Below are 22702 nucleotides of genomic sequence, written 5' to 3' on the forward strand. Positions count from 1 at the left end.
GGGTGGACGGCTGCGCTGCCCCCCGCGGTGGCTCTGACCGCCGCCGCCCTCCCGCCCTCCCGTAGTCCTCCTGCTCCTCCCAGGAGCGCCTGCATCAGCTGCCCTACCAGCCCACGGTGGACGAGCTGCACTTTCTGTCCAAACACTTCGGCAGCACGGAGAGCATCACGGACGAGGATGGTGGCCGCCGCTCCCCCGCCGTCCGTCCCCGCTCTCGGAGCCTCAGGTAGGCGGGCACCCAATCTCCCTCTGGGGGGTGGGTTACGGTGCGTGAGCTGCAAAGTTCGACCCTGGTGGGGGGCGCAGGCAGAGCGGAGGCAGACAGATGGACAGGGTGGGCTTCTTTCACTGCAGCCCCGGCCGCTCCCCCTCCTCCTACGACAACGAAATCGTGATGATGAACCATGTGTACAAGGAGCGGTTCCCGAAGGTGAGACGCAACCCCGTCCCCCAAGCCGCGGCTGCCCTCACTCGCTCCCGCACCTGGGCTCCGCGCGCCCCCTCGCGGCCGGCGCGCGCGGCGCAGGCTCGGGCGACCACAGCCTCCAGAGCCTTGCATCCTTGTACCGCTGCGCAGGCCACCGCGCAGATGGAAGAGAAGCTGCGGGACTTCGCCCGCGCCTACGAACCTGACAGCGTGCTGCCGCTGGCCGACGGCGTGCTCAGCTTCATCCACCACCAGATCATTGAACTGGCCCGAGACTGCCTTACCAAGTCCCGCGATGGGCTCATCACCACGGTCTATTTCTACGAGCTGCAGGAAAACCTAGAGAAGCTGCTGCAGGATGTGAGTGCCAATCACCTCACCCTCCCGGTCCCTACACCCGCGAAGTGCCGGACGCCAGGTGGGACTGGGAGGTGGAAAACAAGGGTGCTGTAGTTCCCACTCTAAGTCCGCTGGAGGAGCTGAAAATTATCACCCTGTTGGGTTGCCTCCTAGGCCCTTCCCCCTACCTCACTGGGAATTGAACCCTGTGGCCTAATCATCTGAGGCACGTGCTCTACCACTGAACTCAGAACCTCTGGAAGAGCAGGCAGTGCTCTTAACAGCTAAGCCATCTCTCCAGATCCTCCCTCCCTTTTATTTAGATTTTTTATTATGTATGCAGTGTTCTGCCTGCAAGCCAGAAGAGGGCACCAGATCTCATTAGAGATGGTTAGGAGCCACCCTGTGGTTTCTAGGAATTGAACTCAGGACCTCTGGAAGGTCAACCAGTGCTCTTAACCTCTGAGCCATCGCTCCAGCCAGCCTTGTTTTTGTTTGTTTGGTTTTGTTGTTGTTCAAGACAAGGTATGGAGTGGAGCAGGTTGGCCTCTCCTCTAGCTCTGTAGCCAAGGATGGCCTTGAACTCCAGAACCTCCAGCTTCTGAGTATTGAGTGCTGGGATTCCAGTCTTATGCCACCACTTCTGGTTTATGAGATGTTGGGGATGCCAGCCAGGGCCTCTGCATGCCAGGGGAGCACTCTACAACCAAGCCCAGCAACTGGCCTTTGATCACTGCAGAACCCATGCAGGCCTTGAATTTGACATCCTCCTGTCTCGGCTTCCTGGAAGCTGGGATCACAGATCTGCAGCCCCACATCCAGGATGTGTGTGATTTCAGACTCTGCACACACGATCCACTCCTCTATATGTTTCTGCTTATCTTCTTTCTTGGTTTCCCTACTCCAATGTCAGCCCCAAGCCTGGCGTGGTGCCCAGTTCACAGCAGGTACCCAGCAAATATTGCTAAAATGGCTCTGGGGGCATGGCTGTTGGCAGAGGGTTTGCCTAACATGTTTAAGCCATAGGTTCCATCCCTGGCAACACACACACACACACACACACACACACACACACACACACACACACGATGGCTTAAATGAGTGAGTGAGCCTGCTGAGGCAGCACGCACCTGCCATCCCAGCACTAGCAAAGCTCAGGCAAGGGCCTCCCAAGCTCCAGGCCAGCCTGGCTAACCAAGCATACCTTGCCTGTGACCAAGCATGCCTTGCCTGTGACCGCATGAATGAAATGTGTGTGACTAACAGCAAGCGTGATAATGTCCCATGCAAGTGAGGGATTCCCGACAGCACTTTCTGAACACTGGCAGCCGGCAGCACAGAAGACCTATCCCCGCTCTCCTGGGGTGGAAATGCCAGATCGGGAATCGTGGAAACAGATGAAGGACTATGATGTCAGCTGCCATTTAGGGCTAGGAGGCAAACAAAACAGTAACTGGGTGCCCAGTCGGCAGTTCCCAGGAGGGCTCTCTGAGAATGTGACAGAAGTGAGATGGGATCTGTGGAAAGAGCCAGGAGTGTGTGCTGAGCAAGGCAACAGTAGGTTTAGATCTAAGGGTGTTAGATCTGTCTCCAGGGTTTCTGCAGCCTTATCAGTGCCTCTCCCTGCACAGAAAAAGGATAAGAACAGTGATTTGCTCACTCTTTTCTTTATCATTGGTTTTTGTTTGTTTTGTTTTGTTTTGTTTTTGGGTGGGGGTGTTGGTTTTTTTCAAGACAGGGTTTCATTGTGTAGCCTTGGCTGTCCTGGACTTACTTTGTAGACCAGATCCACGTGCCTCTGCCCCCCCAGTGCTGGGATTAATTGGGTGTGCTACCACACCTGACTCATTTTTTATTTTATGTGCAAGGGTGTTTTGCCTGCATGTATGCCTGTGCATGAGCGTGTGTGTTGCCCTTGGAAGCCGGAAGCCCCTGGAACTGTAGTCACAGAAAGTCTTTAGTTGTCATGTGGGTACAGGGAATTGAACCTGTATCCTCTGCAAGAGTAGCCACTGCTCTTATGCTGGGCCATTTCCAGCCCCTCATTTTAATTTAAAATTTTATTTAATAGCCAGGCGCGGTGGTGACACCTGTAATCTCAGCATTCAGGGAAGCAGAGGCAGGTGGACCTCTGTAAGTTCAAGGCCAGCCTGGTTTAGAAAGCAAGTCCAGGACAGCCAAGGCTACACAGAGAAACCCTGTCTTGAAACAAAACAAAGCAAAAAATTGCAAACACAAGAGGATAACTTTCGGAAGTTACTTCTCTCTTTTCACCGTGATTTCTGGGGTCAAACTCAAGTTCTTAAGGTTCCCAGAAAGTGCTTTAACCTCTGACCCCCATCCCCGAGCATGAGAGAGTGCCTGTGTGTGATAAAGCTACATCTATAGCTCCAAGATGTGTGTCTCCTTCATTTCATAAACATCTTGAGAGAATGGGAAGCTGGTGATCCACTTGCACCCCCAGGAGACACTCTACTCCTGAAGTCATCCTCCGGCCTCCATCTGTGCGCACCGTGACACACATGTTCCTGCACTCGTGCATGTCACACACACACACACAATCATAATAAAGAAATAAAAGCTGTACTTTGGGCAGGGTCTCCCTTGCTATGTAGACCAGAGCAGGCTTGTGCCCACAGTCCTTTTCAGCAGCAACACTGTGCTCCATGCAACCCCAGGGCCTCGAGAGGCTGGTCTGGGAAAGAGGCCTGGCTGAGCAGATGACCCATGAGCCTCACTCTCTCGATCTCCCCCCCCCAGGCCTACGAACGCTCTGAGAGCTTGGAGGTGGCCTTCGTCACTCAGCTGGTGAAGAAACTGCTCATCATCATCTCCCGCCCTGCACGGCTTCTGGAGTGCCTGGTGAGAGGCTACTCAGGATGTGAGTGTGTGGCGGGGATGGGGCGGCCCTCAGCGGACACAGCAAGCTGAGCCTGTCCTTGCCCCAGGAATTCAACCCGGAAGAGTTCTACCACCTGCTGGAGGCGGCCGAGGGACACGCCAAGGAGGGCCACCTGGTCAAAACTGACATCCCCCGCTACATCATCCGGCAGCTGGGCCTCACTCGGGACCCCTTCCCAGGTGTGTGGGGGCCTGCGGGGGCGGGCCGCGCAGCCGGGCAGCACTCACACCCACCTCATCCTAGATGTGGTCCGCCTGGAGGAGCAGGACAGCGGGGGCTCCAACACGCCCGAGCAAGATGACACCTCTGAGGTGAGTGCTGCCAGGGTTGGTGCCAGGCCAGCCAGGGGCCGTCCTCCAGGCTGTGTGACGATGCCGTGGTTCCACACTCTGAGCCTCAGTTCCCCTTCTGTACAAGAGGTGTGTGTGTGTATGTGTGTGTGTGTGTGTGTGTGTGTGTGGTGCTAGAGTGGAACCCAGTGTTAAGTGTGCTGCTGAGCTACAGCCTCAGGCTTTTTGTTACTTTTGCATAAATTTTATCATTTATTTGTTTGTGTGTGCATGCATCTGTGTGTGGGTGCACACACCTGTAGGTGTCCAAGGAGGCCAGAAGAGGGCATCAGATCCTCTGGAGCTGGACTAATAGGCAGTTGTAAACCACTTGGCATGGGTGCTAAGGGCCAAACTCAGGCCCTCTGGAAGAGCACCATTTTATCAGCCCAGCCATCCCTTCAGCGTGTGTGTGTGTGTGTGTGTGTGTGTGTGTGTGTGTGTACGCGCCCTCCGGTAAAGGTGGAAATTAGAGATGGTTCCTGGTGTCTTCCTCAGTCACTCTCTACCGTGTTGTTTAGACTAAGGTGTCTCACTGAGCCTGAAGCTCACCAATTATCTAAACTGGCTCTCCAGTGATCTGCACAGACCTGCTTGTCTCCACCCTACTCAGTGTCGGGGTTACACAGAGGCCACCACTTCCAACTTTTATGCGATTGCAGGGGATCTGATCTCAAATTTAAAAAATAGGATCGCCTGGTGGTGCCTACCTTTAATCCCAGCACTCAGGAGGCAGAGGCAGGTGGATCTCTGTGAGTCCAGAACAATCAGGGCTATACAGAGAAACCCTGCCCTGAAAACATAATAAATAAATAAATAGGATCTCACTGCGTAGCCCAAGCTGGCCTAGGACTCATGATCATCCTGTTCCTTGCCCTCACAGGTGCTAGAAAGTGCCACCTTCTCTTTCTGTTCACCTTTTTTTTTCCCTTGCTGGGGGAAGGGGTGTGGTGTTTCAAGACAGGGTTTCACTGCGTAACCCTGGCTGTCCTGGAACTCATTCTGTAGACCAGGCTGGCCTCAAACTCACAGAAATCTACCTGTGTCTGCCTCCTGAGTGCTGAGATAAAAGGCATTTACCAGCACCACCTGCTTAGTTCACCCTTTATTAAAAAATTGGTAGGCACGGTGGCACATGCCTTTAATAGAGGGGGTGGATCTCTGGGAATTAGAGGCTGGCCTGGTCCACATAGTAAGTTCCAGGACAGCTGGGGCTATATAGAGAGACCTTATTTCAAACAAACAAACCCCCAAATTAGAAATAAATAAATAAGTAAAATGACTGAGATAAAGGGACTATCAAAGGTTAAGACAGAACATCTGCTGCTCTGAGTTCAAGTCCCAACACTCACATCAGAGGACTCAAAACCACCTGTACCTCACAAACAAAGACAAATCTTTGCAAATATTAAGATGGTCTCTTGCTATGCTGACCTCAAACCTGGGGATCAAGGGAGCCCTCTGTCTCAGTTTCCCCAGCATTTGGGGCTACAGATGTTTGCCAAATAGCCGCAGTCACCATCTGCAGCACTTCATTTTCATGCTGTTCTTGGTTGTGCTAGGGATGGTCATTCTGCCTCTAGCTCCTCTGCAGAGCACTGTAGGGTAGATAATCTGGTGGCACTTAGCACGCTGACACCGCCGACGCTGTGACTAACTAGTTTACGGCCTCTCCATCGCCAAAAAGACCACATTGCACCCACAGAGGTCACTCAGGTCACTCCTCAGATCCCAGCAGCACCGACCTCGTGCCATCTCCGGATTTGCTCCCCCATGCCTAAGAGTGACTTGAAATTCACTCTGTACCCTTCATCTTCTGCCCCTCCTGCCTCAGCCCCCACGTGGTGGGATCACAGGTGTGTGCCGACACGCCCAGCAGCCCTTTCTTTTTGAAGCATTTTTATTAGATTTAGTTACTTACCAGGAGAGGGACACACATCCCAGAATGCACCTGGAGGTCCGAGGACAACTTTTAAAAGCTTGTTTTCTTCTAGCATGTGGGTCCTGGGGCTTGAGCTCAGGTTAACACATGCCCAGAGGTCTCATGAGGAAGGCCTGGGTTTATGTGAATAGAATGTTGATCTTGGGACCCCTGCGTGCAGTACCGTGACTAAACACATTTCTGTTGTTGAGGCTATTCAGTTCCTAAGGTTAGACTTGCCAAGCTTACTAGCTGTAACTCCAGTTCACAAACCTTGTCCACATATATACGGGTTTCTCTGTGTCACAGAGCCCCGGCTGTCCTGGAACCCGCTTTGTAGACCAGGCTGGCCTAGAACTCACAGAGGTCCGCCTGCCTCTGTTCTTTGAATAAAGATGTGCATCACCCCCACCCACCCCATTTTTCCTTTTCAATCATTAGGCTTTGTTGTTGGTTTCTGAGGAACTTTGATTTGACATTTGTTATTACTTGTGTCAGTTTGTGTACGCCTGGGTGTGTTTTGCATTTATTTATTTATGTTGCATGTATGTGTGTGGAGATCAGAGGACCCCTCGGGAAAGCCAGAGTTCTCTGTCCACCACATCTGCCCTGGAGAGCGAACTCAGGCTGTCAGACGTGGCGGGGAGCTGCTCCCTACCCGCTGGGCCACTGCCAGCTCCCGTCCTCTAGGGACATTTTTGTCTATGTGCTGTGATCAGCCATTTTGTAGGTTTTCCATCTTTCTTTGGAAATGCGTCACCAGAGAATTTTGAATTCACGTGGCATCTTTGCTGCTCTCTCACTGTGCAGACTGGATAAAGAAGTTTTTCATCCCTTCTGTTCCTCAGTTTCCCCGGGTTAAGGTGGGGACGATGGCGGTGGGCTTGCATTTTCCCTGCAGGGTCGCGGCAGCGCCTCCAAGGCCAAGAAACCACCGGGAGAGAGTGACTTCGACACTATCAAGCTCATCAGCAATGGGGCCTACGGGTGAGCCACCCGGGGCTCTGGCGGGGGAGGGCGGCGGAGGCCGGTGTCTCGGAGGTGACGGCCGGCCCTCGCTCTCTCCCCCGCAGGGCCGTGTACCTGGTGCGTCACCGCGACACGCGGCAGCGCTTCGCCATGAAGAAGATCAACAAGCAGAACCTGATCCTGCGCAACCAGATCCAGCAGGCCTTCGTGGAGCGCGACATCCTCACGTTCGCGGAGAACCCCTTCGTGGTCGGCATGTTCTGCTCCTTCGAGACCCGGCGCCACCTCTGCATGGTCATGGAGTACGTGGAAGGTGCGGGCGCCAGTCAGTCCACGCGCCGGGCCACACCCCGGCCCGCGGCCACCTATGGAGCATGTACTTGTTTTCCCAACTGCTTACTGTCCTGGCCGTCTGTTATGCTCATAGTTGGTTTGGCATTATTTTTGTGTTGAAACAGGGTCCCAGTATGCAGCCGGGCTGGCTCAAACTCCCGTCTTCCTTCTTCATCCTCCTGCTTGTTGGGGTTCATCAGTCGTATTTGTTTGGCATTTTTTTGTTTGCTTTTTGTTGTTGTTGTTTTTTGGAGGGGGAGGAGGCTTAGTTACTTTGCATTCTGTTACTATGTAAACGCACTCATTATACATTCTATATCCATCTTTTCATCAATTCGTTTGTTTTCATACCCATTCATGGGAGCGCCTCTCTTTTTTTGAGACAGGGTTTCTCCCTGTAGCCTTGGCTGTCCTGGACCAGGCTGGCCCAGCTCACAGAGATCTGCCTGCCTCTGCCTCCAGAGTGTTAGGATTACAGGCGTGGGCATCTCTTTATTTACATGCTTTTCCTTCTCTCTGCTCATCCACTCATTACCCATCCGATTCTTTGACCCCCTTCCCCCAGATAGTCTTTAACGTAGCTGAACCTGGCCTGGAACTCCCAGCTCCATCTCCTTCTTCAGCCTCTAAGGAGCTGGGACTACAGATGTGTAGCTTCATCCACTTTTCCTTTAACTTTCCATCTGTTTGTTCCTCTATAATTCTACTTTTTGCAGGGATAGAACCCAGAAACTCACGTGCTAACCCAGAATTCTCCTGCCTTGTGCCTTTTTGCAGGAGTCTAGGCGGTGGCTTGCCTTCTGAGTCATGTCCCCAGCCCTTCACAGGTAGAAGATAGTTCCAGGCAAGCTTCACTTATAGCTTAGTTAATAATACATATTATAAATAAAACCAATTAAGTAATTACAATATTTAGCTGCAGCTCATAGTTTCTATCCTCACTCATTCTTTCTATTTTACATTTACTTTCTGTCTTAAGGTATTTCATTAGCGGTATTGGAATTCATGTGCCCCAACCATTTCATCCCTTTCTCTATTATGTAACAAGGAAATATGAATTCGCTTATGTGATAGGAAAGCCTCCGCCACTTTCGGAGCAGCCGCATCCCGGTGCTCTTATCAAGCCACTGACAATCACACAGCACACTTTCTCATGTGCACGTTCCCTCCTGACAGAGCGGAGAGTGGCAAGGCTACCAGCCAGCAGGCTCCTTGCTGTGTCTGATGCTCGTGCAAAAGAGCATAAGCCTGCTGCATCCCTAGACAGCCTGCCTGGTGAGACACCTGCTCCTGTAGGCAAAAGGAAGAACGGTACCAGGCAGACTCAGATACTAATGCTGGCGCAGTGCTGTGGTCTGTACAGAGCATCCGGCCGGAATCCCCCAGGGAGGGGCCGGGAGGGTGGCGCTGTGGTGGAGCCATTGCTGAGTGTGCAGAAGGCCCTGGGTCTCTGTGCAGCACCGCTAAGCAACACGTGGTTCACGCTCCTCTGGGGTGGAGGCCAGGGACCCACGTCTTAAAGCCCTAACCCTCCAGATTCACTTGTCAACTGGTTAAGGCTCATGCTTTCTTTGATTTCAAACAAAACTCACAGTCTTCAACTTCCTGGGTGTTGAGACCGCTCTCTGAGTCTGAGTCCTTATGAAGAAAGTGGGCTGGTTGTGCCAATTTCAGAGGGCAACTGATAACAGGGGGCAAGCCCAGGAGAGTGCGGCTCTCTCTGAGGCTGGAGAAAAGCTCCTGCTCTAGCATTTTCCCCTTCTGCAAAATGGGCACAACAGAAGCAGAACAATAGCGCATGCCGTGTGTTTGGCGTTGGGTCAGGACGGCTCCCTCTTTACCTGACTATCTTCCCTGACCCTCAGGAGGTGACTGTGCCACCCTTCTCAAGAACATCGGGGCACTGCCTGTGGAGATGGCGCGAATGTATTTTGCAGAAACAGTTCTGGCCCTTGAGTACTTACACAATTATGGCATCGTGCACCGTGACCTCAAGCCGGACAAGTGAGCTTTGGCAGTCTTCACTCCTCCTTCCCTGTTCCTTGGAAGACCCAGGGCTGAAGGGCAAGAACCTCACCTTTGACACCTGCTTATGCCCTTGTGCCTGCAGCCTCCTCATCACGTCCATGGGCCACATCAAGCTCACAGATTTTGGCCTCTCCAAGATGGGACTCATGAGCCTCACCACCAACTTGTACGAAGGCCACATCGAGAAGGATGCCCGGGAGTTCCTGGACAAGCAGGTGTGTGGCAGGCATGGGGGTCACCAAGGGTGGAGTGGCCGGAAGGGCTCAGGGGCCCAGGGCCTGGGGGGGGCACAGCTCTCCCTTGAGGCCCCCTCTGTGGCCAGGGCACAGGCTGACCGCCTGCCCCCAGGTGTGTGGGACCCCAGAGTACATCGCGCCCGAGGTCATCCTGCGCCAGGGCTACGGCAAGCCGGTGGACTGGTGGGCTATGGGGATCATCCTCTACGAGTTCCTCGTGGGCTGTGTGCCTTTCTTCGGGGACACCCCGGAAGAGCTCTTTGGACAGGTCATCAGTGGTATGTGCCTCCCAGGTGGGTGGGTGAGTGCGGGTACGGAAAGATGGGCAGCCTGGGGGCGAGCTCTCAGCTTCTTTGTGCTTCGCAGATGACATTCTGTGGCCTGAAGGGGACGAGGCCCTGCCCACAGATGCCCAGCTTCTAATATCTAGCCTCTTGCAGACCAACCCTCTGGTGCGGCTTGGGGCAGGTAAGGCCTTCTGCACCAGCTGGGGCTGGAGAGCAGTGCGCTGCCCCAGCTTCAGCGGAGGCCTGCGGTGGAGATGGGCTGAAGGACCGGCTTGCTGGGCGGGCTTCCGGGTAGCTCCCCATCTTCTGCCCACAGGTGGTGCTTTTGAAGTGAAGCAGCATAGTTTCTTCCGAGATCTGGACTGGACAGGGCTGCTGCGGCAGAAGGCGGAGTTCATTCCCCACCTAGAGTCAGAAGATGACACCAGCTACTTCGACAGTGAGTTGGGGAAAGGGAGAGTCATGATGCCAGGTGACAGTAGAGAATGGGATGGAAGGAAGAGGCCTCAGAGTGAGGTGTGTCGGTACAAGAAAGGCTGACGCTGCTCAGGCCGGGTGACCTGTAGCCTTAGTAGCCTGTCGTCCCAGCTACTAAGAAGGCAAGGCTTTCTGTGCTACAGAGAGAGTTCAAGGCCAGCCTGGGCAAGTTAGACCCCATTTTGAAAAAAAAAGTGAATCTGGACATTGTGGCAGCTGTCTGTCATCCCAGCACTTGGGAAGCAGGGCTATCGGGAGTTCAAGGTCAGCCTCAACTACCTACTGAGTTCAGTGCTACCTTGGCTATAGGACAGTGTTCTTAAGTTGGGCACAGTGGCACCTGGCTTTAGTTCCAGCCCTTGGGAAGCAGATGCAGGCAGACCTCTGTGAGTTCCAGGCTAGCCAGCCACAATGAGACCCTGTAAAAATGGGTGCTGGGAAGATGGCTCAGCAGTTAAGAGCACTGGCTGATCTTCTAGAGGACCTGTGTTCTAGTCTCAGCCCACCCCCCCCATGGCAGCTCACAACCATCTGTAACTCCAGTCCCGGGGATCCAACACCCACTTCTGACCATCATGGACATGAGGCATGAGTGCAGTACAAAGGCATACATGCAAACAAAACACACACACACATTAAAACAAAACAAAAATAATAGAAGCTGGAAAGATGGTTCAGTTCAAGGGTTAAGAGCTTTTGCTGCTCTCATGGAGGACACAGGTTCTGTTCCCAGCAGCCATGCTAGAAGATGGGGGTAGGGGAAGGCAGGGGTATTCAAAACAAAAATAATAGAAGCTGGAAAGATGGGGCGGGGCGGGAGTCCGGGGGAGGAGGCCAGAGCAAATTGGAGCGTGCATGGGAGGACCTGATCCCTGGCTGGCTCTGAGGAGGCAGTGGTTCTCCAGCCCGCTCGGATAGGTATCACCATGTGAACTCCTATGACGAGGACGACACCACGGAGGAGGAGCCCGTGGAGATCCGCCAGTTCTCTTCCTGCTCACCGCGCTTCAGCAAGGTGCGCCGAGCCCGGCAGGTCCCCAGCACCAGAGGGAACTAAGGAGTGGAGAGGCCTTGTCGGGGAGGCCGGTTCGGGTCTGCTGGGTTAGCGTGAGGGTGACCGCAGAGGCGTGGCAAATCTACACAAGGATGCCCTGGCAGACAGAAGTTAGAGAAGGCCTGTAAGACCAGGGTAGGTAGAGAGCTGGGCCGCGCGAGTCTACAGCAAGGCAGGCTTGACTTTGCACGTGGGTTCCTGACGGCAGAAGTGCAGGGAGTTGTAGAGCTGAACAGGCGGCTCCCGGAGACTTCGCGCTCGCGCTGTTGCAGAAAACTGATTGGCTTGTGCGCGTGCGCGGAGGCGGGCTCAGCGCCTCCCACTTTGCTCCTAGGTGTACAGCAGCATGGAACAGCTGTCGCAGCACGAGCCCAAGACCCCCGTGTCGGCGTCAGGGGCCAGCAAGCGGGATCCGAACGCCAAGGGCCCAGAGGAGAAGGTGGCCGGCAAGAGGGAGGGCCTGGGTGGCCTGACTCTGCGTGAGAAGACCTGGCGAGGGGGCTCCCCGGAGATGTAAGCGGGGCCGTGGAGGAGCTCAGGGCGGGGTGGGATGGGGTTCCTTCTGATCTGGTCCCCTCTGTGCAGTAAGCGCTTCTCAGCGTCTGAAGCCACTTTCCTGGAGGGGGAGGCCAGTCCCCCGCTGGGAGCGCGCAGACGGTTCTCGGCGCTGCTGGAGCCCAGCCGCTTCAGCGCCCCTCAGGAGGACGAAGACGAGGCCCGACTCCGCAGGCCGCCTAGGCCCAGCTCGGATCCTCCCAGCTCACTGGACACACGCGTCCCCAGAGAGGCAGCGCAAGGCGAGGGCACTTCCACCCCCGGGGAACCCGAAGCCAGTGAGTGCCTTCTCTAGCTGCGTTTCCCCGGGGGCGATCTATTGAGCATCCTTTTGATGTACGTGGTGCCGTGTATGCACGATCTCACGACCGATCTGTGATAGTACCAGGCTGCCTTACCAGGTAGGTTGGTGAGGCTCAGGGGCAGAGCCCCTACCTATAATCTTCCAGTGGGGACCTGGGGGCGTGGCTTAGCACCCAGAATTTAGGCCTCCTTCCCCCCTCCTTTTTGTGTGTTTCCATACAGCGTTTCTCTGTGTAGCCTTGGCTGTCCTGGACTCACTTTGTAGATCAGGCTGGCCTTGAACTCACAGAGATCCACCTGCTTCTGCCTCCCCAAGTGCTGGGATTATAGGCATGTGCCAGCATACCCGGCTCTCTCTCTTTCTTAAGCACACTTAGGGACTGGAGAGATAGCTCAGTGGTTAAGAGCACTTGCTGCTCTTTCGAAGAACCCAGGTTCCATTACCAGCACCTACAGGTGGCTTACCGCCACTCATAACTCCAGTTCCCACCTACAGGTGGCTTACTGCCACTCATAGCTCCAGTTCCAGGGAATCCAAAGTCTTCTGACTTTGCAGGCACTGCACACATGGTGCATATACATACACGCAGGCAAAACACTCACTCCTAAAATAAAAATAAATATAAAATAAAAGAGCACGGCCCCAGGTGTGGTGACACGCCTGTAGCCCAGCGCTTGGAGGCAGAGGCAAGGGGTGATCTTAGGTGATTGAGGCCAGCCTGGTGAGTTCTAGAATAGGCAGAAAATACTTCCTGAGACCCTGTCTCAAAACAACCAACTGACCAAAGAGCACTCACTATTCTAGGCTGGCATTCAGCCAAACAGAAGGGCAGTGGTGCTTTCCTGTGCCAGAGGCTGCACCTCAGGTCTCTGTGACCTGCTCCTGAAGTCTGGGGAATAGGAGCAGCGCGGGAAAAGTCTCTGACCTGACAGCTCCTGCTCTCTGTTGCAGCTGAGCGCTCACAGCCAGCCGATCTCGGCCCACCCTCCAAGGATGGAGACCCATCGGGCCCCAGGGCCACCAATGACCTGGTTTTGCGAAGGGCAAGGCACCAGCAGCTGTCTGGGGATCTTGCTGCGGAGAAGCGACCAGCTCGAACTGGAGGCAAAGTTATCAAGTCGGCTTCAGCGACAGCCTTGTCTGTCATGATTCCTGCAGGTGAAGCTGGGCGCCACGCGCCAGGGAAGGGGCTCCCTGCTGTGTGTCCTCGCCGTCTGCCATCAGGGTGGAGAACCTGTTGTGGGTCTGAGGAGTGAGGAACAGACCCTGGGAGGTTTGCCCTGATCTCTGACCATGGTTTTGTGTCTGCAGTGGACCCACACGGAGGCTCACCCCTGGCTAGCCCCATGTCCCCTCGATCCCTCTCCTCCAATCCATCCTCAAGGGACTCTTCCCCTAGCCGGGACTACTCGCCAGCTGTCAGCGGCCTCCGTTCCCCCATCACCATCCAACGCTCAGGCAAAAAATACGGGTTCACACTTCGAGCCATCCGTGTCTACATGGGTGACTCAGATGTCTACAGTGTCCACCATATTGTCTGGGTGAGTCTGTGGGCTGGGGCAGGGGCGGGGCTCCTGGGTGAACAGTGCAGTCTGGGTGAGACCACTAGTTCTCTGACCCCAGTTTCTTCATCTATGCAACGGGGAAAATGATGACTATTCCATAAAAAGCCAACGCCAAATAAAGTAAAGAGAATGTGGAGCTCTCTTTCTTCAGCCCCCCACTCATGCCCCCGTGGGTTTTCCCACTTGCAGCACGTGGAGGAGGGAGGCCCGGCCCAGGAGGCAGGGCTGTGTGCTGGGGACCTCATCACCCACGTGAACGGCGAGCCCGTCCACGGTATGGTGCACCCTGAGGTGGTGGAGCTGATCCTGAAGGTGCGTGCAGGGGAGAGCTTTGACGGCTGGAGGGTGGGGCAGGACCCGGCAGCCTCTAACCAGCGGGTTTCCCTCCCTCCTCCCAGAGCGGCAACAAAGTAGCTGTGACTACCACACCCTTCGAAAACACCTCCATCCGCATAGGCCCTGCCAGGCGCAGCAGCTACAAGGCCAAAATGGCTCGAAGGAACAAGAGGCCTTCCGCTAAGGACGGCCAAGAGAGGTGGGCCGGACCCTAAATAGCTTCTCCTTCTAGAAATGGGCGGGGCTAAAGCAGGAAGTGCGCGGACACTAACAGAAGGAAAAGTATCTAGGGTGGGAAACAAAGACTCAGGATCAAACCCGGGTCTGGAAAGTGGAAGGAGCCAGGAAAGGAAACTACTTAAAAGCATTGTGGGTTAGCCCCTGAGCAAGTTAGACCTGTTTCAAACCGGACGAGGGAGATGGGATAAGATTACTTCCGCTGGGCAAGGTGGTGCATGTTTTTAATTCCAGCAGTCCCCAGTCCCCAAGTTTCCAAGATGTCCTGGTCTACACAGAAAGACACTGTTCAAAAAAAAAAAAAAGAAAGTCGGGTGTGGTGATGCATGCCTTTAACCCAGCACACAGGCGGCAGAGGCTGGGGGAGCTTTGTGAGTTCAAGGCCAACCTGGTCTACAAAGTGAGTTCAGGACAGCTAGGGCTACACAGAGAAACCCTGTCTCGAGGGAAAAAAAATTAGGGCATGGTGGCAGAGATAAAAGGAGTTCAAGGCCAGCCTGTCTATACAGTGAGTTTGACAGCCAGGGCTATGTAGAGACAGAACCCAAAAAGAAACAAAAAGGTTACTACCAAGTGGAATACAGCTAAGCAGCCCCAGGGCATCCCTGTAACTGCAGCACTTGGGGGCTACGGCAAGAGGCTCTCTGCAGTTCATGAAAGGCCCGTGGGCCTGTGTAGTAAGGGAAAACAGAAGCACAGACAGGAGCTACTCGGTGGTGGTGAGTTAGTACAGGTGCGTCCTCACTTCCAGGATTTCCTCTGCGACTCTTAGAGCAGATTTAAATAACTCGGCTCTGAAGTCACAAGGCCCTAAAATCACATGGGACTCATGTGGTGTGGGCATTTGGAAATGTTTGTTATATGCGAGGCACGGCTCCAATTTCTTTTCTAGAATTGAAGGGCTAAGGGAGAGGGTGGGGTCAGGAGTGTGTGTGTGTGTGTGTGTGTGTGTGTGTGTGTGTGTGAGAGAGAGAGAGAACGGGCTGTGCCTGGAGCCCAGGTCTTCATACCACCTCTACAGATCCAAGAGAAAAGGCTTATTTAAATTTGAAGAGAATTCCTTTGAATTATGCATAGTTTGTGCCTGTTTGTGCGTATGCCTGGAGTTGCCTATGAAGGTCTGAAGAGGGTGTTGGTTAAATCCCGGGGGCTGGAGTTACAGGCTAATGAGCTAGCTGTCCAAGAGGAGGTCAAGTCCTTGCAAGAGAATAGTTTTATTTTCTTTTAGTTTGGTTTTTTTTAACTTGCATTAGCGTTTTACTGTTTGTTTATGGGCACCCTATGTGTGCCTGCAGAGGCCAGAAGAGGGCGCCAGATTCTCGGGAGCTAGGGTGACAGGTGGTTGTTGGGTACCATGGCGGTGCTGGGAATCCAACCCCGGTCCTCAGGAAGAGCAGCTGCTGTTCATAACCGCTGAGTCATCTCTCCAGCCCCAGAGAGAACGGTTTTGACAGCTGGTGGTAGTGGCACATGCCTTTAATCCCAGATCTGCAGAAGCAGGTAGATCTCTGTGGTGAGCTCTACACAGTGAGCTCTAGGACAGCAAGAACTACACGTGACCTGCGGGGGCGGGGAGAGGAAGGGGAAGGAGAGCAGACAGAACCACTTAGATCAGTGGTTTAGCCAGCGCTTCAGTGAAGGCCGCGAACTGAGCCATCAAGTGGGCTGCAGTGGAAAGAGACGTGACGAGGTGTGCGGGAGGAGTCAGATTTCTTTCTTGCATTGTACCCTGGCCCGCAAGGAGTGCGCATGGCCAAACCGAATTGAGCCAAGCGTTCTGCTTTGATAGGTGGGTTGTAGGGAAAGGGGAGTGCTAAAAAAGGGGTAGGCGGTTCCTGGGCTGTCCAGAGCAGGGGAGAGGGCGCCCCAGAGCGCGGGAGTTGAGAGGGGTGACCCGGGATGACCCATTGGTCTTTATCCCCCAGCAAGAAGCGGAGCTCCCTCTTCCGGAAGATCACGAAACAGTCAAACCTGCTGCACACCAGCCGATCGCTGTCCTCTCTGAACCGGTCCCTGTCGTCCAGCGACAGCCTTCCCGGTTCGCCCACGCACGGTCTACCGGCGCGCTCTCCCACGCACAGCTACCGCTCCACGCCCGACTCCGCCTACCTAGGTAGGTTCTGCGCCTGCGCGGGGTAGGGGCCTGTGGCACCGAGGTGCTCAGGACGCTTGCGCCCTGTCTGGCCTGCAGGCGCCTCGTCGCAGAGTAGCTCCCCCGCCTCCAGCACGCCCAACTCCCCCGCGTCGTCGGCGTCACACCACATCAGGCCCAGCACGCTGCACGGGCTGTCGCCGAAACTCCACCGCCAGTACCGCTCCGCGCGCTGTAAGTCGGCCGGCAACATCCCGCTGTCGCCGCTGGCGCACACGCCGTCGCCGACGCAGGCGTCTCCGCCCCCGCTGCCGGGCCACACGGTGGGCAGCTCCCACACCACGCAGAGCTTCCCCGCCAAGCTGCACTCGTCGCCGCCCGTCGTGCGCCCGCGCCCCAAAAGCGCGGAGCCACCGCGCTCGCCGCTGCTCAAGCGCGTGCAGTCGGCGGAGAAGCTGGGGGCTTCGCTGGGAGCGGACAAGAAGGGCGCTTTGCGCAAACACAGCCTCGAAGTGGGCCACCCGGAGTTCCGAAAGGACTTCCACGGTGAGCTGGCGCTGCACAGCCTCGCCGAGTCCGATGGGGAGACGCCTCCCATCGAGGGCCCCGGGGCGACCCGACAGGTCGCCGTGCGCCGCCTGGGCCGCCAGGAATCGCCCCTGAGCTTGGGCGCGGACCCGTTGCTACCCGACGCGGCCCCCAGGCCGGTGGCGTCAAGTAAGGAGGAGTCCCCGGGAGGTGCAGAGGCCTGCACGCCCCCTCGCGCGACCACGCCCGGGAGCCGGACCCTGGAGCGTGACCTGGGCTGCACGAGGCACCAGAGCGTGCAGACCGAGGATGGCCCAGGTGGGGTGGCCAGAGCCTTGGCCAAGGCGGCACTCAGCCCCGTGCAGGAACACGAGACAGGCCGGCGCAGCAGCTCTGGCGAGGCCGGCACACCCCCGGTGCCCATCGTTGTAGAGCCTGCCCGGCCAGGGATCAAGGCCCAGACACCCCAGCCTCTGGGCACAGACTCCAAGGGACTGAAGGAACCTGTAGCCCAGATGCCCCAGGTGCCGGACGCTCCAAGGGGCCGGGAGCGCTGGGTGCTGGAGGAGGTGGAAGAGCGGACCACGCTGTGCGGACCTCGCTCCAAGCCCGCCTCCCCCAAGCTCTCTCCCGACCCCCAGACGCCAGCCCTAGTCCCCACAAAGAATGTGGCCCGCAGTGCAGTTCCTCCAGCCTCACCTGCCTCCCTTCCGGTCCCAGGCAGCAAGCCTGAAGCAGGGTTGAACTCCAGGCGTCCTGCTGATGCTGCGACTCCCGCAGGCCTCACCAAAAACGGGGCACCCAGCCCCGCACCTCTAGGCCCTTAGCGGAGCAGGCCTTCATCCTGTCCTGTACAGATGCCTGTATACATATGTACACATATAAATAAAGTGCCCGTGCTGCCTGAGACTTATGGGGTTCACGTTTCCTCTCGGGACAAGGGATTTGGCTTGTTAGGAAGTAGAAATGTGGCTTCCGGTAGGGCCTTCCTGTGTCCCGTCCACTGACAGTTCCTCACCTGGTAACCGCTTTAGGCAGACCTCGTAGGACGGTAAGCCCCACCACTGGTCTTAGTGTCCATCTGAAGAAAAAGGCGAACAGTCTCATGCAGAGCTGCCTGCATTAACCTCTGGACACATTCGCTGTAACGCCCACTTTGCAGCAGAAGGTAAGGTACTATCAAGGTCTCCGGGCAGAAAGGGGCTGAACTGGTTTTCAGATTCACAGCCAGAGCAGCTCTCTGTAGCTCAGCACAGTGCTTGTTCAACCCACCAAACAGACCCCAAACAAACTCAAGTCCAAACGAGTCTCTCTTTTTTTTCTTTCTTTCTTTTTTTTTTTGAGACAAGGTTTCTCTGTGTAGTCCTAGGTGTCCTGGAACTCACTCTAGACCAGGCTGGCCTTGAACTCAGAGATCCACCTGCCTCTGCCTCCCAAATGCCTCCCAAGTGTTAGGATCAAAGGCGTGCACCACCATCGTCCAGCTGGTCCCTGAGTCTTCGTTCTTTGCTCTGCTGGGCTTTTGGTCAGCTGTCCTGTCCACAGGGTTTCCAGGCTCTGACCAGGGGCTGGAAGGCCTTCCAAAGGGAAGGCAGCTGGGTGCACAGCGTGCCCCCTCCCCGGTGCATCTCTCTCTCGTTCCGATTCAGGTCACCCACACAGGCCCAGGGCCCTCGAGGGGCCACACACCATTTGGAGTGGTCCTCTGTGGCCAGGAAAGCTGGTCCCGATGGGCCGGGGAAGCCTGTCTGGGACACATCAAGGATCTGATGGGTCCCAGAGCAGTTGGAAGGCAGGCTGCCTCGAGAATTTGGCCAGAACTGGACCTGAAGGTTGGTGCCAAGGGCTTCTGCCAACCAGCCAGAATACAGGTCTGTGGAGGAAGGAGGAAGAGCGAGGTGAGGGGCCCTGTCAGACTCCTTAGGCCAGCCTTCTTCTTCTGGAAAGACAGGAACCTAGAGAGCCCTTATCAACCGGTCAGGTCAATCTGCAGTTCACACCTGCAGCCTTGACAGACAGTCGCAACAGAGCATCAGGGTGGCATCTAGCCTGGCATGTACAGTGAGACCTTGTCACAAAAGAAAAAGTAGGGCAGGGTGCCTCAAGCCTTTAAAATCAGCACTGGAGGGGCAGACAGAAGCAGGTGGGTCTCTGTGAGTTCCAGACCAGCCAGATACACAGTGAGAGCCTGTCCCCTCCCCCACACCACCCTCAAAAACAGGTAGTCCTTACCAAGGAATATATGGTGGGTTATCTCACAACCCACTAAGGGATGCAAGCACCTGTCATCTCATACATTACACATCTGCAAACCAGTATTTGAGCCTAGGTCTGTGGGCTTAGACTCCTGTCGGCCGCACAGTGCTGGGGTGACAGGCATGTGCCATCTGCCCAGCTGGTCTGTTGGCTGCTGGATGCTTATGGTTGTCATTTGACTCCTAAAGACATCTGGGCTCTAAATGTGGCTAGGCCTTAGGCCTGGGGATGGCAGGGACCTTCCTTTACGAAGAAAGTGCTCTTCACCCCTCAATCAGGGCTTACCATCTCCAAATTTTCCAAATTTGGCGAAGCTCTGGAAGGTGGCCCCAGCGGCTGATGTGAGGATCACACTACTATTCCAGGGCTCCTGGAGGACATGGTGGCCCTTGATCACTTCCTCTAGAACAGGTAATTTCTGAGCAAAGACGCCTTCCAGCTTGTGGTCATAGACCAGGGGATAGGTATAGGTTAGCTGCTTAGCTGGAAGACAAGGAGAGGAAGAAATGTGAGCGGGTTACTCAAGGGAGTCTGAGGCGTATCCCACCTCCCGGATTCTACTCACCAATCCTTGAGAACTGAGAGAAGGGGAAGGACACACAGAGAAGGGTCTGGCCAAAGGTTTGAGCATTGGGAGGCCAGCTGTAGGCGCCGGAGGACGCGGGGCTTGGGAAGCGAGGCACGCTGTGGATCAGCCAGAAGCCCCCTTCTCGGTCCAGGAGCAGGACACCTGAACCAGAAGGAGGCGGTCAGAGGAGCTCGGGGAACCCTGCTGTCTGCAACCAGGTACACGGACGGCTGGGGTCTTACAGCGGTGCGGGCAGGAAGCCGAGGTTTCACAGGGCCAAAGGCTAGTCTGGGTAAACGGACAAGAGTTTCCGGAAGGCTCCGCGACCACCAGTCCAAGCCTCACCTTTGGTGTGCCCCCGGCTGGAAGCGTCCCGGGCTGAGCTGGACTCAGGAGGCTGATCGTTGTAGAGCAGAAAGGCCAGCTAGGGGAAGGCATAGAGGCCACTTCACTCCCCCCCCTCCCCGCGGCCCCCGCGCCCCCCGCGCCCCCGCGGCGGTTCCGGAGGCGCTCAGTCACCTGGCTGGCGTTCTGGCGGTACAGCGGCAGCAGGCTGCGGCCCACGGCCCCCTCCGAGCTGTTGATGTACCCCGCGCCGTCACGCCAACCCTCGGAGCTCTGGTCCAGGTACTTATACTTCAGACCCTCCCACGGCTTATCCCCAGCCGCGCTGTGAGCCGGCAGCTTGTACACCACGAACCTGGAGGGCGGGGAGAGAGGATCTGAGGTCCTGCGGGGAGGCGCTTCCTTCCCAGGCCCGCGCAGCCTGCGGGGACCGAACGGTAGCTACTTGCTCACCAGTCCACAGGCCGCCCGGAGTCCCCGTAGCAGCTCAGGGCTTCGGCAGGGACCCACAGCAGCGCAGCCAGCAGCAGCGAGCCCGGCGAGGCCATGGCGAGGCAGCGACGAAATCCGCGGCCGGAAGAGGGACAGCCGGGTCACGAGCTCCAGCAACTTCCCTTAAAGTCTGCTGAGTCGCGTCCCGGCTTCTCGAGGGCTGAGGCCATCCGGGCGAGGCCCGGAGCGGGGGCGGGCTTCCTTGGGTACGCCGCGGACCCCGCCTCTCCAGCGCGTCCCGCCCTCCCGCTCCAGGCGCACTCAGCTCTGGATGGGCTCCAACCACCGGCCCCTCGCTTAGCCATTGGCTGTCACGTGACTGTTCTAAGGCCCTCCAACCTGATTTTTTAATTTTTTTAAACTTTGTTATTATTATTATTATTATTATTATTATTATTATTAGTGTGTGTGGTTCAAGTTTCTGAATCAGGAACAAACTTTTGTTTCTCTGTATTTTTGTATTCTCTGTATTCTTTGTTTCTTTTTTTCAAGACAGCGTTTCTCTGGGTAGCCTTAGCTATCCTGAAACTGAAGACCAGGCTGGCTTTGAACTAAGAATTTAGAGAACCTGCTGCCTCTGCCTCGAGAGTGCTGGGATTCACCACTGCCTGGCCAAATCTGCCTTTCTTTTTCTCTTCTACATCTCAGGGAGTTGTTTTTGTTTTTAAATTTTAGTCCGGATCTTTCTGACTTTGCCACCCAGATCACAAGGTGGTAAATCCCAAGTCACAGAGGTGCTCAAGCACATTGTATGTGTGATTGTATGTGGAATTGTATGAGCACAGCATGCAGAGGCAGGACACTGGGAGTTTCTACTTCCATCACATGGGATTTGTGGCTCACACTCAGGGCATCAGGCTTGACAGCAGGGACCTCTACAGGCTGAGTCATCTTATGGAGACAGGGCCTCGCTGTAGCTCAGGCTGGCCTGAGCACTCAACTCCTGCCCCGCCTCCTGCCTCCTGAGTGGGGGCTGGGATTATATAAATATGAGCTATCCTTCCAGCTTTTAAATTGTTTATTTTTGTGTCTGCGTGTGTGCGCGTCTGTGTGCACCAAGTGCTGGACGATGCCCACAGGTGTTAGATCCAGGCAGCTGGACGTCCATGTAGTTGCGAGCACTGTGTGGGTGCTGGGGACCGGGTCAGGGCCCTGGAAGAACAGCAGGTGCTTGCAGCCACCAAGCCACCTCTCCAGCCACCTCTCCAGCCACCTCCCCAGCCACCTCCCCAGCCACCTCCCCAGCCACCTCGCCAGCCACCCCTTCAGCCACCAAGCCACCTCTCCAGCCACCTCTCCAGCCACCTCCCCAGCCACCCCTCCAGCCACCTCTCCAGCCACCTCTCCAGCCACCCCTCCAGCCACCTCTCCAGCCACCCCTCCAGCCACCTCTCCAGCCACCTCTCCAGCCACCCCTCCAGCCACCTCTCCAGCCACCTCTCCAGCCACCTCCCCAGCCACCTCTCCAGCCACCTCTCCAGCCACCAAGCCACTTCTCCAGCCACCTCTCCAGCCACCTCCCCAGCCACGCCCGCCCGAGGCTTTGTCTCTCAGCAGGCTCTCACTTCTATTTTATCATCCTCCTGTCTCAGCCTCACAAGTGCTGGGATTCCCGGTATGAATGGGCTGCCACTCCCAGCTGGGTCACCCTTGCTGACCTAACCGAACTGTTTTCTGCACGCTTTCCCTGTCCTTTCTGCAAGTCTTCTACACACACACACACACTCATGACACTGATCAAGGAGTCACTTTGGTTTGCAGCAAGGCAGGAATACAGGGACAGCTGAACTTTCTACCACAGATTTGATTATGTGGCTCAGGCCTTGATACCTGGCTGTTCTGCTTCCCCCTCCCAAACTGTGGGATTACAGACTTGTACCACCATAATAACCCTGGCTAGTCTGAACTCCCTATGTGGACCAGGCTGGCCTCCGGCTTAAGAAACCCACCTGTAATGAAAGTTTTGGTTTCTTTGTAAACTCAGTTAGGTTATGTAAATATGTTTTTGTTTTAATCCCAAGCGTGGGATTTTAGTTGGGCTGTAGTATGTCCACAGCTGTTAACTGGTGGGGATGCTGGCTTTTGCCAGCTGGTAGTGGCCTTCCTTATGTGACACAGAGAG

General features: G+C 55.7%; 2 protein-coding genes across 6 annotated transcripts in view; one reads left to right on the top strand and one right to left on the bottom strand.

Moving 5' to 3' along the window:
* Positions 1-17828, top strand: part of Mast1 (microtubule associated serine/threonine kinase 1) — a 32283-nt gene extending 14455 nt beyond the window's left edge. For all 3 annotated transcript variants that reach the window (XM_021632196.2, XM_060392323.1, XM_021632195.2), the window contains 22 exons: positions 66-226; positions 355-430; positions 578-787; positions 3527-3628; positions 3715-3847; positions 3912-3979; positions 6820-6905; positions 6992-7200; positions 9086-9224; positions 9331-9463; positions 9597-9762; positions 9851-9952; positions 10088-10210; positions 11154-11263; positions 11637-11815; positions 11888-12135; positions 13113-13319; positions 13473-13702; positions 13916-14038; positions 14125-14261; positions 16225-16412; positions 16491-17828. In XM_021632196.2, the coding sequence (XP_021487871.1) occupies positions 66-226; positions 355-430; positions 578-787; positions 3527-3628; positions 3715-3847; positions 3912-3979; positions 6820-6905; positions 6992-7200; positions 9086-9224; positions 9331-9463; positions 9597-9762; positions 9851-9952; positions 10088-10210; positions 11154-11263; positions 11637-11815; positions 11888-12135; positions 13113-13319; positions 13473-13702; positions 13916-14038; positions 14125-14261; positions 16225-16412; positions 16491-17746 (4386 nt within the window). In that variant the 3' untranslated portion in view covers positions 17747-17828. The remainder of the gene's footprint in view (positions 1-65; positions 227-354; positions 431-577; positions 788-3526; positions 3629-3714; positions 3848-3911; positions 3980-6819; positions 6906-6991; positions 7201-9085; positions 9225-9330; positions 9464-9596; positions 9763-9850; positions 9953-10087; positions 10211-11153; positions 11264-11636; positions 11816-11887; positions 12136-13112; positions 13320-13472; positions 13703-13915; positions 14039-14124; positions 14262-16224; positions 16413-16490) is intronic.
* A 401-nt stretch (positions 17829-18229) lies between these two features.
* Dnase2 (deoxyribonuclease 2, lysosomal) lies at positions 18230-20761 on the bottom strand. 3 transcript variants are annotated; one of them, XM_060392325.1, is made up of 6 exons: positions 20542-20761; positions 20263-20443; positions 19986-20031; positions 19741-19905; positions 19461-19658; positions 18230-18792 (listed from the first exon to the last, which is right to left on the bottom strand). In XM_060392325.1, the coding sequence occupies exons 1-6, from the start codon at positions 20634-20636 to the stop codon at positions 18446-18448; spliced, it is 1032 nt and encodes a 343-aa protein (XP_060248308.1). In that variant the 5' UTR covers positions 20637-20761; the 3' UTR covers positions 18230-18445. The 3 variants fall into 3 exon arrangements, with proteins under 3 accessions (XP_060248308.1, XP_021487873.1, XP_021487872.1); XM_021632198.2 differs by lacking the exon at positions 19986-20031 and adding an exon at positions 20089-20140 and having other exon boundaries at positions 20542-20760; XM_021632197.2 differs by lacking the exon at positions 19986-20031 and adding an exon at positions 20089-20167 and having other exon boundaries at positions 20542-20759.
* Positions 20762-22702: the final 1941 nt, after the last annotated feature.

The sequence above is a fragment of the Meriones unguiculatus genome, chromosome 10, assembly GCF_030254825.1.
Source record: "Meriones unguiculatus strain TT.TT164.6M chromosome 10, Bangor_MerUng_6.1, whole genome shotgun sequence".
In the NCBI taxonomy this organism is placed as follows: Eukaryota; Metazoa; Chordata; class Mammalia; order Rodentia; family Muridae; genus Meriones; species Meriones unguiculatus.